The following is a 13,906-nucleotide window of genomic DNA, read 5'->3' on the forward strand; positions in this document are numbered from 1 at the left end:
GAACATCTGCAGAACCTCTGATCTACAGCTAGAACATCTGCAGAACGTCTTGTGATCTACAGCTGGAACATCTGCAGAAACTCTGATCTACAGCTGGAACATCTGCAGAACCTATGATCTACAGCTAGAACATCTGCAGAACCTCTGATCTACAGCTAGAACATCTGCAGAACGTCCTGTGATCTACAGCTGGAACATCTGCAGAACCTCTGATCTGCAGCTAGAACATCTGCAGAACCTCTGATCTACAGCTAGAACATCTGCAGAACGTCCTGTGATCTACAGCTGGAACATCTGCAGAAACTCTGATCTACAGCTGGAACATCTGCAGAACCTCTGATCTACAGCTAGAACATCTGCAGAACCTCTGATCTACAGCTAGTACATCTGAAGAACCTCTGATCTGCAGCTAGAACATCTGCAGAACCTCTGATCTACAGCTGGAACATCTGTAGAACCTCTAATCTACAGCTAGAACATCTGCAGAACCTATGATCTACAGCTATAAAATATGAGGAATCTCTGATCTACAACTAAAACATCTGTGGAACCTCTGATCTACAGCTAAAACATCTGTGGAACCTCTGATCTACAGCTAGAACATCTGCAGAACCTATGATCTACAGCTAGAAAATCTGCAGAACCTATGATCTACAGCTAGAACATCTGCAGAACCTCTGATCTACAGCTAGAAAATCTGAGGAATCTCTGATCTACAACTAAAACATCTGTGGAACCTCTGATCTACAGCTAGAACATCTGCAGAACCTATGATCTACAGCTAGAAAATCTGAGGAATCTCTGATCTACAACTAAAACATCTGTGGAACCTCTGATCTACAGCTAAAACATCTGTGGAACCTCTGATCTACAGCTAGAACATCTGCAGAACCTATGATCTACAGCTAGAAAATCTGCAGAACCTATGATCTACAGCTAGAACATCTGCAGAACCTCTGATCTACAGCTAAAACATCTGTGGAACCTCTGATCTACAGCTAGAACATCTGCAGAACCTATGATCTACAGCTAGAACATCTGCAGAACCTCTGATCTACAGCTAGAAAATCTGAGGAATCTCTGATCTACAACTAAAACATCTGTGGAACCTCTGATCTACAGCTAGAACATCTGCAGAACCTATGATCTACAGCTAGAACATCTGTGGAATCTCTGATCTACAACTAAAACATCTGTGGAACCTCTGATCTACAGCTAGAACATCTGCAGAACCTCGGATCTACAGCTAGAACATCTGCAGAACCTCTGATCTACAGCTAGAACATCTGCAGAACCTCTGATCTACAGCTAGAACATCTGCAGAACCTCTGATCTACAGCTAGAACATCTGCAGAACCTCTGATCTGCAGCTAGAACATCTGCAGAACCTCTGATCTGCAGCTAGAACATCTGCAGAACCTCTGATCTGCAGCTAGAACATCTGCAGAACCTCTGATCTGCAGCTAGAACATCTGCAGAACCTCGGATCTACAGCTAGAACATCTGCAGAACCTCTGATCTACAGCTAGAACATCTGCAGAACCTCTGATCTACAGCTAGAACATCTGCAGAACCTTTGATCTACAGCTGGAACATCTGTAGAACCTCTAATCTACAGCTGTAACATCTGTAGAACATCCTCTAATCTACAGCTGGAACATCTGCAGAACCTAATCTGATATACAGCTGGAACATCTGTGGAATCTCTGATCTACAACTAAAACATCTGTGGAACCTCTGATCTACAGCTAGAACATCTGCAGAACCTCTGATCTGCAGCTACAACATCTGCAGAACCTCTGATCTACAGCTAGAACATCTGCAGAACGTCCTGTGATCTACAGCTGGAACATCTGCAGAACCTCTGATTTGCAGCTAGAACATCTGCAGAACCTATGATCTACAGCTAGAACATCTGTGGAATCTCTGATCTACAACTAAAACATCTGTGGAACCTATGATCTACAGCTAGAACATCTGTGGAATCTCTGATCTACAGCTAAAACATCTGCAGAACCTCTGATCTACAGCTAGAACATCTGCAGAACCTCTGATCTACAGCTAGAACATCTGCAGAACGTCCTGTGATCTACAGCTGGAACATCTGCAGAACCTCTGATTTGCAGCTAGAACATCTGCAGAACCTATGATCTACAGCTGGAACATCTGCAGAACCTCTGATCTACACCTAGAACATCTGCAGAACCTATGATCTACAGCTAGAACATCTGTGGAATCTCTGATCTACAGCTAAAACATCTGCAGAACCTCTGATCTACAGCTAGAACATCTGCAGAACGTCCTGTGATCTACAGCTGGAACATCTGCAGAACCTCTGATTTGCAGCTAGAACATCTGCAGAACCTATGATCTACAGCTGGAACATCTGCAGAACCTCTGATCTACACCTAGAACATCTGCAGAACCTATGATCTACAGCTAGAACATCTGTGGAATCTCTGATCTACAGCTAAAACATCTGCAGAACCTCTGATCTACAGCTAGAACATCTGCAGAACGTCCTGTGATCTACAGCTGGAACATCTGCAGAACCTCTGATCTACAGCTAGAACATCTGCAGAACGTCTTGTGATCTACAGCTGGAACATCTGCAGAAACTCTGATCTACAGCTGGAACATCTGCAGAACCTATGATCTACAGCTAGAACATCTGCAGAACCTCTGATCTACAGCTAGAACATCTGCAGAACGTCCTGTGATCTACAGCTGGAACATCTGCAGAACCTCTGATCTGCAGCTAGAACATCTGCAGAACCTCTGATCTACAGCTAGAACATCTGCAGAACGTCCTGTGATCTACAGCTGGAACATCTGCAGAAACTCTGATCTACAGCTGGAACATCTGCAGAACCTCTGATCTACAGCTAGAACATCTGCAGAACCTCTGATCTACAGCTAGTACATCTGAAGAACCTCTGATCTGCAGCTAGAACATCTGCAGAACCTCTGATCTACAGCTGGAACATCTGTAGAACCTCTAATCTACAGCTAGAACATCTGCAGAACCTATGATCTACAGCTATAAAATATGAGGAATCTCTGATCTACAACTAAAACATCTGTGGAACCTCTGATCTACAGCTAAAACATCTGTGGAACCTCTGATCTACAGCTAGAACATCTGCAGAACCTATGATCTACAGCTAGAAAATCTGCAGAACCTATGATCTACAGCTAGAACATCTGCAGAACCTCTGATCTACAGCTAGAAAATCTGAGGAATCTCTGATCTACAACTAAAACATCTGTGGAACCTCTGATCTACAGCTAGAACATCTGCAGAACCTATGATCTACAGCTAGAAAATCTGAGGAATCTCTGATCTACAACTAAAACATCTGTGGAACCTCTGATCTACAGCTAAAACATCTGTGGAACCTCTGATCTACAGCTAGAACATCTGCAGAACCTATGATCTACAGCTAGAAAATCTGCAGAACCTATGATCTACAGCTAGAACATCTGCAGAACCTCTGATCTACAGCTAAAACATCTGTGGAACCTCTGATCTACAGCTAGAACATCTGCAGAACCTATGATCTACAGCTAGAACATCTGCAGAACCTCTGATCTACAGCTAGAAAATCTGAGGAATCTCTGATCTACAACTAAAACATCTGTGGAACCTCTGATCTACAGCTAGAACATCTGCAGAACCTATGATCTACAGCTAGAAAATCTGAGGAATCTCTGATCTACAACTAAAACATCTGTGGAACCTCTGATCTACAGCTAGAACATCTGTGGAACCTCTGATCTACAGCTAGAACATCTGCAGAACCTATGATCTACAGCTAGAAAATCTGAGGAATCTCTGATCTACAGCTAGAACATCTGCAGAACCTCCTCTGATCTACAGCTAGAACATCTGCAGAACCTCTGATCTACAGCTAGAACATCTGCAGAACCTCTGATCTACAGCTAAAACATCTGTGGAACCTCTGATTTACAGCTAGAACATCTGCAGAACCTATGATCTACAGCTAGAAAATCTGAGGAATCTCTGATCTACAGCTAGAACATCTGCAGAACCTATGATCTACAGCTAGAACATCTGCAGAACCTCTGATCTGCAGCTAGAACATCTGCAGAACCTCTGATCTGCAGCTAGAACATCTGCAGAACCTCTGATCTACAGCTAGAACATCTGCAGAACCTATGATCTACAGCTAGAACATCTGCAGAACCTCTGATCTACAGCTAGAACATCTGCAGATCGTCATGTGATCTACAGCTGGAACATCTGCAGAACCTCTGATCTACAGCTGGAACATCTGCAGAACCTCTGATCTACAGCTGGAACATCTGCAGAACCTCTGATCTACAGCTAGAACATCTGCAGATCGTCATGTGATCTACAGCTGGAACATCTGCAGAACCTCTGATCTACAGCTGGAACATCTGCAGAACCTCTGATCTATAGCTGGAACATCTGCAGAATCTCTGATCTACAGCTAGAACATCTGCAGAACCTCTGATCTACAGCTAGAACATCTGCAGAACCTATGATCTACAGCTAGAACATCTGCAGAACCTATGATCTACAGATAGAAAATCTGAGGAATCTCTGATCTACAACTAAAACATCTGTGGAACCTCTGATCTACAGCTAGAACATCTGCAAAACCTCTGATTTGCAGCTAGAACATCTGCAGAACCTATGATCTACAGCTGGAAAATCTGCAGAACCTCTGATCTACAGCTAGAACATCTGCAGAACCTATGATCTACAGCTAGAACATCTGCAAAACCTATGATCTACAGCTAGAACATCTGCAGAACCTATGATCTACAGCTAGAACATCTGCAGAACCTCTGATCTACAGCTAAAACATCTGTGGAACCTCTGATCTACAGCTAGAACATCTGCAGAACCTATGATCTACAGCTAGAAAATCTGAGGAATCTCTGATCTACAGCTAGAACATCTGCAGAACCTATGATCTACAGCTAGAACATCTGCAGAACCTCTGATCTGCAGCTAGAACATCTGCAGAACCTCTGATCTGCAGCTAGAACATCTGCAGAACCTCTGATCTACAGCTAGAACATCTGCAGAACCTATGATCTACAGCTAGAACATCTGCAGAACCTATGATCTACAGCTAGAACATCTGTGGAATCTCTGATCTGCAGCTACAACATCTGCAGAACCTCTGATCTACAGCTAGAACATCTGCAGAACGTCCTGTGATCTACAGCTGGAACATCTGCAGAACCTCTGATTTGCAGCTAGAACATCTGCAGAACCTATGATCTACAGCTAGAACATCTGTGGAATCTCTGATCTACAACTAAAACATCTGTGGAACCTCTGATCTACAGCTAGAACATCTGCAGAACCTCTGATTTGCAGCTATAACATCTGCAGAACGTCCTGTGATCTACAGCTGGAACATCTGCAGAAACTCTGATCTACAGCTGGAACATCTGCAGAACCTCTGATCTACAGCTAGAACATCTGCAGAACCTCTGATCTACAGCTAATACATCTGAAGAACCTCTGATCTGCAGCTAGAACATCTGCAGAACCTCTGATCTACAGCTGGAACATCTGTAGAACCTCTAATCTACAGCTAGAACATCTGCAGAACCTATGATCTACAGCTATAAAATCTGAGGAATCTCTGATCTACAACTAAAACATCTGTGGAACCTCTGATCTAAAGCTAGAACATCTGCAGAACCTATGATCTACAGCTAGAAAATCTGAGGAATCTCTGATCTACAACTAAAACATCTGTGGAACCTCTGATCTACAGCTAAAACATCTGTGGAACCTCTGATCTACAGCTAGAACATCTGCAGAACCTATGATCTACAGCTAGAAAATCTGAGGAATCTCTGATCTACAGCTAGAACATCTGCAGAACCTATGATCTACAGCTAGAACATCTGCAGAACCTCTGATCTGCAGCTAGAACATCTTCAGAACCTCTGATCTGCAGCTAGAACATCTGCAGAACCTCTGATCTACAGCTAGAACATCTGTGGAACCTCTGATCTACAGCTAGAACATCTGCAGAACCTATGATCTACAGCTAGAAAATCTGAGGAATCTCTGATCTACAGCTAGAACATCTGCAGAACCTATGATCTACAGCTAGAACATCTGCAGAACGTCTGATCTGCAGCTAGAACATCTGCAGAACCTCTGATCTACAGCTAGAACATCTGCAGAACGTCCTGTGATCTACAGCTGGAACATCTGCAGAACCTATGATCTACAGCTAGAACATCTGCAGAACCTATGATCTACAGCTAGAACATCTGCAGAACGTCCTGTGATCTACAGCTGGAACATCTGCAGAACCTATGATCTACAGCTAGAACATCTGCAGAACGTCCTGTGATCTACAGCTGGAACATCTGCAGAACCTATGATCTACAGCTAGAACATCTGCAGAACCTATGATCTACAGCTAGAACATCTGCAGAACCTCTGATCTGCAGCTAGAACATCTGCAGAACCTCTGATCTACAGCTAGAACATCTGCAGAACCTATGATCTACAGCTAGAACATCTGCAGAACCTATGATCTACAGCTAGAACATCTGTGGAATCTCTGATCTACAACTAAAACATCTGTGGAACCTCTGATCTACAGCTAGAACATCTGCAGATCGTCCTGTGATCTACAGCTGGAACATCTGCAGAACCTCTGATCTACAGCTGGAACATCTGCAGAACCTCTGATCTACAGCTGGAACATCTGCAGAACCTCATCTGATCTACAGCTGGAACATTTGTGGAATCTCTGATCTATAGCTGGAACATCTGCAGAACCTCTGATCTACAGCTAGAACATCTGCAGAACCTCTGATCTACAGCTTGAACATCTGCAGAACCTATGATCTACAGCTAGAACATCTGCAGAACCTATGATCTACAGCTGGAAAATCTGCAGAACCTCTGATCTACAGCTAGAACATCTGCAGAACCTATGATCTACAGCTAGAACATCTGTGGAACCTCTGATCTACAGCTAGAACACCTGCAGAACCTATGATCTACAGCTAGAACATCTGCAGAACGTCCTGTGATCTACAGCTGGAACATCTGCAGAATCTCTGATCTACAGCTAGAACATCTGCAGAACCTATGATCTACAGCTAGAACATCTGTGGAATCTCTGATCTACAACTAAAGCATCTGTGGAACCTCTGATCTACAGCTAGAACACCTGCAGAACCTCTGATCTACAGCTAGAACATCTGCAGAACGTCCTGTGATCTACAGCTGGAACATCTGCAGAATCTCTGATCTACAGCTAGAACACCTGCAGAACCTCTGATCTACAGCTAGAACATTTGCAGAACGTCCTGTGATCTACAGCTGGAACATCTGCAGAACCTCTGATTTGCAGCTAGAACATCTGCAGAACGTCCTGTGATCTACAGCTGGAACATCTGCAGAACCTCTGATTTGCAGCTAGAACATCTGCAGAACGTCCTGTGATCTACAGCTGGAACATCTGCAGAACCTCTGATTTGCAGCTAGAACATCTGCAGAACGTCCTGTGATCTACAGCTAGAACATCTGTGGAACCTCTGATCTACAGCTAGAACACCTGCAGAACCTCTGATCTACAGCTAGAACATCTGCAGAACGTCCTGTGATCTACAGCTGGAACATCTGCAGAATCTCTGATCTACAGCTAGAACATCTGCAGAACGTCCTGTGATCTACAGCTGGAACATCTGCAGAATCTCTGATCTACAGCTAGAACATCTGCAGAACCTATGATCTACAGCTAGAACATCTGTGGAATCTCTGATCTACAACTAAAGCATCTGTGGAACCTCTGATCTACAGCTAGAACACCTGCAGAACCTCTGATCTACAGCTAGAACATCTGCAGAACGTCCTGTGATCTACAGCTGGAACATCTGCAGAATCTCTGATCTACAGCTAGAACACCTGCAGAACCTCTGATCTACAGCTAGAACATTTGCAGAACGTCCTGTGATCTACAGCTGGAACATCTGCAGAACCTCTGATTTGCAGCTAGAACATCTGCAGAACGTCCTGTGATCTACAGCTGGAACATCTGCAGAACCTCTGATTTGCAGCTAGAACATCTGCAGAACGTCCTGTGATCTACAGCTGGAACATCTGCAGAACCTCTGATTTGCAGCTAGAACATCTGCAGAACGTCCTGTGATCTACAGCTAGAACATCTGTGGAACCTCTGATCTACAGCTAGAACACCTGCAGAACCTCTGATCTACAGCTAGAACATCTGTGGAACCTCTGATCTACAGCTGGAACATCTGCAGAACCTATGATCTACAGCTAGAACATCTGCAGAACGTCCTGTGATCTACAGCTGGAACATCTGCAGAACCTCTGATTTGCAGCTAGAACATCTGCAGAACGTCCTGTGATCTACAGCTAGAACATCTGCAGAACGTCCTGTGATCTACAGCTGGAACATCTGCAGAACCTCCGATTTGCAGCTAGAACATCTGCAGAACGTCCTGTGATCTACAGCTGGAACATCTGCAGAACCTATGATCTACAGCTAGAACATCTGCAGAACGTCCTGTGATCTACAGCTGGAACATCTGCAGAACCTCTGATTTGCAGCTAGAACATCTGCAGAACGTCCTGTGATCTACAGCTAGAACATCTGCAGAACGTCCTGTGATCTACAGCTGGAACATCTGCAGAATCTCTGATCTACAGCTAGAACATCTGCAGAACGTCCTGTGATCTACAGCTGGAACATCTGCAGAACCTCCGATTTGCAGCTAGAACATCTGCAGAACGTCCTGTGATCTACAGCTGGAACATCTGCAGAACCTATGATCTACAGCTAGAACATCTGCAGAACGTCCTGTGATCTACAGCTGGAACATCTGCAGAACCTCTGATTTGCAGCTAGAACATCTGCAGAACGTCCTGTGATCTACAGCTAGAACATCTGCAGAACGTCCTGTGATCTACAGCTGGAACATCTGCAGAACCTCTGATCTACAGCTAGAACATCTGCAGAACGTCCTGTGATCTACAGCTGGAACATCTGCAGAACCTCTGATTTGCAGCTAGAACATCTGCAGAACGTCTTCTTATCTACAGCTGGAACATCTGCACGAGGCCAAAAGAGGCAGACGTGGGCGGAGTCTCTGTTACGTGTGGGATTGTCAGAAATGTTCTCCACACGTGTGTGTCATTCTTTGCATTTTTAATTCTCATCAAGACCATCATCTTCATTCATCAACTTTATCGCTAAAACATCCCTCAGTCCTTCTTCTCTCTGCGTTCTCGCCGTCTGCATCGCTGAAGGATGTGGAGAAGCCCCGCCCAACTGACGGCCCCCAGGGTCAGCAGGCCAAGCAGCAGCGTTGCCCCCGTGTCCAGGCTGTAGTACTGGATCCAGGTCAGGTCATGTGACGCCAGCCGCAGGTGTTTGGCTCCGCCGTGTCTCATCACAAACTCCACCCAGAAGACGGCGGTGCTCAGCGGCGCCACCGGCTGGTTGCGTTGAATAGCCGACAGGCGCTGCATGCTGGTCCTGAAGCTGTAGGAAGATGGAGGCCATGTTAGCAAACTCCTTCAGACAGAAGCCGTTCTTCAGTTTGTGGAGCTTTTCAAAACAAAATGGTGCTTCCTGGTCCCCCAGTAACTTCAGTGGGTGGAGGCGTCACGGCGAAGGCTGCTGTAGAGCGTCCGAGTGCTGCCTGAACGTTCAGCCTCTCACCCACAGCAGTTCCGCTGCATTTAAGGGCAGCTTTGGACTTGATTGGCTGTCCCCAGTCAGGATTTGATCGGTTACCACAATCCTACAGCTAAAGGTTAGCTTTTCCTCATGGCGTCTCTGGATTTTGGCGGAGCGTTTCCTGACCTGGTGTGTGCGTTGGTTCTGCTGCTTACCTGGGCTGGTTGATAACGGCCTGCAGCGCCTCCGTCAGGTCATCGGCTGTCATGCTGTTGAAGTTGAGGACCAGAGCAGCACCATGTCGACTGATTCGGGCGAGGTTGTCTGGCTGATCTCCAAAAAGTGGCACGCCTACCACCGGCACGCCGTGAAACAGGGCCTCATACAGACCGTTAGTGCCGCCATGAGTCACAAATGCTCGCGTCCGTGAATGACCTGAGGGAATCAGACAAAGGGCTCTTATTTTGAAGAGGATCAGGACTAAACCACTTTTTGGTGGTTGTCGCACGTCCTAAACAGATGCATTGGAAAGCTGGTTTTATTGTGAAAGGGTGACACTTACCCAGAAGGTCGTTCTGTGGGATCCAGTCATAAAGCTTCGTGTTGGGCGCCAGCGTTGCAGGTCGATGTCCACAGTAACGCCAAATGACCTGACGGATGAAACCACACTGCAGTTTGTTGTGCTGACACACAAAGATGACTTCATATAGAAGCGGCCTGACCTCTGACCTTTTGAGGTATCCGACCAAGTGCAGATGCGATGACTTCGGCTCGCTCTGCTGTTAGGTTGGTCACCATGGAGCCAAAGGTGACCACCACCACACCAGCGTTACCAGAGCTCTGCACAAATGCCTCCATTTCCTACAGGAAGTGACATCAGAGTTACATAACTGCTTCACTTTAAGCTGAAGAGTGACAGCACACTAGAGAGTTCCTACTTCTGGCAGCTGATTGGCTGGCTTGCAGTGCAGACCACCCACAAATTTGAAGTTGGGTGGGGAGGGCCGTGGCGTCTCAAGGTCCCAGAAAGTCCTGATCAGCCAGATGTCGGCCTTCCCAAAGGTGCCGCAGTAGCTACTGGGACTTCCTGTTCGTACAAAACACTTGCTGTGTAATTCCAAAAACAGCATGCAAGCAGTCTGCAAAACTCTTTCAAAGTAAAAGCATGCGAGGATACTGTCACATGATTAGCATTCTTGTATTTTGGTTTCTCCTCAGCTTTGCTTGTTTGAGTATCTGACCTTTGACCTCTGTGTAGTATGGGTCCAGCTTCAGCCTCCAGAGCGCCTCGTGCAGCACCGACATGGACACAGTCATCAGCGTGTTGGTCAGCCTCTGCACAAATGACATATGGTCGCTGTACGGCAGCGGAGCCGTCGGGACGAAGGAGGGTGGGAACGGGGCGTGGCCGCAGTGCCGCTCCAAGGTGCTGCCAAAGCTAAAGCGCAAGGAGAGGATGAGCGGAACCCCAAGCAGATCCGCCACCAAGTCTCCACACATGACCAGCGGGTCCACCAGGACCACATCATAAGAAGCGTCCCGCAGAGTCGCCATGAGCTGCTGGTTTTTCAGCATGGCGTCACACTGCTGCATGCCCAGGTCCGAGGACCGCTGCATGAAGTAGCTCATCCTCCAGAAGACCTGCAGCAGTGAGGAGCTGTGCATCTCGTACATGGAGAAGTCCATAAATTCCTGCATCATGCTGACACAGTCTGAGCGAGAGAAGGGAACCTGTGGGACAAGAATCCGCATCAGCCGAGTTCCTGAACCTCAGAGAAACATAAACAGCATCAGTTCAAGTCCTGGGGGGTATTCCAGGAAGCATGTTTAAACTCCCCTGACTTTAACCCTGAACTCTGGCTGAAATCCACCTGAACTTGCTTACTCTGGGTATGTCGGTTCCAAAAGACCGGATATGAGTTAGTGTAATTACGCTCCACTTGGTAACCCTGGGTTAATGCACGTGCACAGCAGGTACATAAAGACATTCTCAATGGATCACCGATTTCCGGAGTCACCATGGAAACGCGTGGAGAAAAAAAGAAAGCGCTATACTTCAGTGAGACGGAATTTGAGGTTTAAATATCGGCGTATGAAAATTATACGACCATCAATAAAGTAACACGGCTGCATCATCAGCAAATGAAAGAGTTTCTGCTTGGAGAAACAGAACAGACAAAGTAAACGCACGAGTTTCTGATCTTATTTCCATTTTCCTTGTGACGCATGTATGTATATATATATATATATATATATATATATATATATATATATATATATATATATATATATATATATATATATATATATATAAAAACGTATCCAATTTTGCCAACTTAAATGAATTACTTCTATTGGTAACTAGTATTTTAGTTATATTTATTCAACCTAATTTCTTACGTCTATAAAACTCAATAATTGTTTATACAACTCAAATTTACATATTTATTTAACTAAATGTCATTTTACTCCAATTCAATTAATATTTTTTCCATCGTAATGAATTATAATTCTTGAACTCTCATATGTCTAAGTTTGAGCTGGCAGAGATTCTCATTTTTATAACAATAAAAAGAACAAAACAGTATGTACTGCGTACATTCATGCATTTAGGAATTTTCCAACATTGTCATTACATTTCATGATGATAGTGATGCTATATAAACTCATCCTCCTCTCCCTCCCTCTCACTCATGGTGCAGAGACTTGAGAAAAGTAGGACAAAATAACTCGGCAAAACACGGTAAAACAGCTAAACAACTAAACACATTTGGTCAAAAACCCACACTTAAACCATAATCCATCCAGACAGGCAAAGGGAATGGTATCCCACAATCCCTTGCGGTGCCGATCTAACAGCAGCACCAAAGTTACACCTACTTCATTGAATTAATTTGAATGAAAGTAAAATAACTGTCTGATAACTACGTGTTATTTTTAAACTGATTTAACTAAAAAAATGTTTTATCTTAACTGAATCAAATAATGAAGTTAGATCAAAGTATAAAGTTTCTCTTTCCAACATCCATATGTGGTCTTATCAGCCTCTCACGGTGGAAAAAGTATTATCTGAGCTTCTTCATCCACTAAATCATCTTCAAATGGACACGCCATGCTGCTTCACCTCTCTGAAAACAAACTAACCTTCAACTAAACCTGCTCCAGACCAGGTTATGTTCAGAGCATGAGTTGCTATGGCAACTTGACCTACCCTGAAACATACCTCCATTTCTGGAACTGAAAGCTGAGGTTATCCACTTCCTTAGCCTCAAACTTACCGAGGGAGCTAGCATAACCTGCTTTCTGGAATACCCCCCATGCAGGTAGGAGAAACAAACCCAACCAGGATTACTCTTCAAGAAGAACAATCTGGTTCTGGAGGTTTCTGCCAAAAAGCTCCAGATCCAAATTCAACACTTGCAGAATCCTCTCTACACCTGACCCTCTCACCCCGGACCTGTGGACTGGGTCTACATGGACTCTGTCCTCTCTTCAGGACTCATGCAGAGTTGTATGTGAAGCCATCACCTTGAACACCAGGAAGTCAAACTTGGCGGCGTCTCTGCTGTTGTTGTAGTTGACAGACGGTGAAGCATCTGGCACCAGGACGGTGATGGAGTGGTTCCTCCTCACGAGCTCCTCGATGATAGTCCGCATGTTCAGCCAGTGGCTGTACTCGCCTGGAAACGCCAGAACTTTACCGCCATGAGCTGCAGTCGAGAAGACAGCAAGCAGCAGGCCGGAGGAAAACAGAGACACTGTGGCGAGCTTCATCCTGGCTGAAGAGGAGACACTGGTTTTTCTGCAGCAGCAGGTCCAAAGTCCAACCTGATCAGAGGTTGGGTAAACATGAGAGTAGATGGGTGTGGAGGTCCAGCTTTTATTGTCTTTGGACTTCACTCCTACACAGACGTAGTGTCACCGTAAAGAGAAGGAAGTGGCCCAAACCGTTCCTTTTTAGGAAAGTGGAGGAATCCGGAGCCGTCTGAATGGTGGTCATCCTCCAAAGGATGAAGATGATCCCAGAGTTGGGTCCAGACAGAAAACCAAAGAGACAACAGAGATAAATGTGTGGTCCGGACCTGAGTCCGTCTTAAGCAGCTGATGATGGTTTGCTGAGGGTCTGGGGGGTAAAGGCCGTGTGTGATGAGAGGAAGAGTGAGGTTAAAGTGAGAAGAGATCAAGAAAGGAGGATCTGAAGGATCAGCAGTCCAGAGGAACAG

The 13,906-nt window shown here is 45.2% G+C and overlaps 1 protein-coding gene across 1 annotated transcript; it reads right to left on the reverse strand.

The window, feature by feature from the left end:
* Positions 1 to 9,192: 9,192 nt before the first annotated feature.
* On the reverse strand, positions 9,193 to 13,611 carry LOC101173361 (UDP-glucuronosyltransferase 2C1-like). The gene is made up of 7 exons (XM_004084564.5): positions 13,212 to 13,611; positions 10,925 to 11,414; positions 10,622 to 10,770; positions 10,413 to 10,544; positions 10,246 to 10,333; positions 9,899 to 10,118; positions 9,193 to 9,545 (listed from the first exon to the last, which is right to left on the reverse strand). Exons 1-7 carry the CDS (start codon positions 13,455 to 13,457, stop codon positions 9,266 to 9,268), a joined length of 1,605 nt encoding a protein of 534 aa, XP_004084612.1. The 5' UTR covers positions 13,458 to 13,611; the 3' UTR covers positions 9,193 to 9,265.
* Between the last annotated feature and the right edge of the window lie 295 nt (positions 13,612 to 13,906).

Source organism: Oryzias latipes, chromosome 12 (assembly GCF_053564925.1).
Source record: "Oryzias latipes strain Hd-rR chromosome 12, Olatipes_Hd-rR_3.1".
Lineage (NCBI taxonomy): Eukaryota > Metazoa > Chordata > Actinopteri > Beloniformes > Adrianichthyidae > Oryzias > Oryzias latipes.

Excerpts from the sequence above, each read along its gene's own strand:
- LOC101173361 (XM_004084564.5), bottom strand. The coding sequence starts at position 13,457 with ATGAAGCTCGCCACAGTGTCTCTGTTTTCCTCCGGCCTGCTGCTTGCT. Across the intron at positions 10,771-10,924 it reads ATACTACACAGAGGTCAAAG|GAAGTCCCAGTAGCTACTGC; the intron begins GTCAGATACTCA and ends TTGTACGAACAG. Across the intron at positions 10,119-10,245 it reads CCCACAGAACGACCTTCTGG|GTCATTCACGGACGCGAGCA; the intron begins GTAAGTGTCACC and ends TGATTCCCTCAG.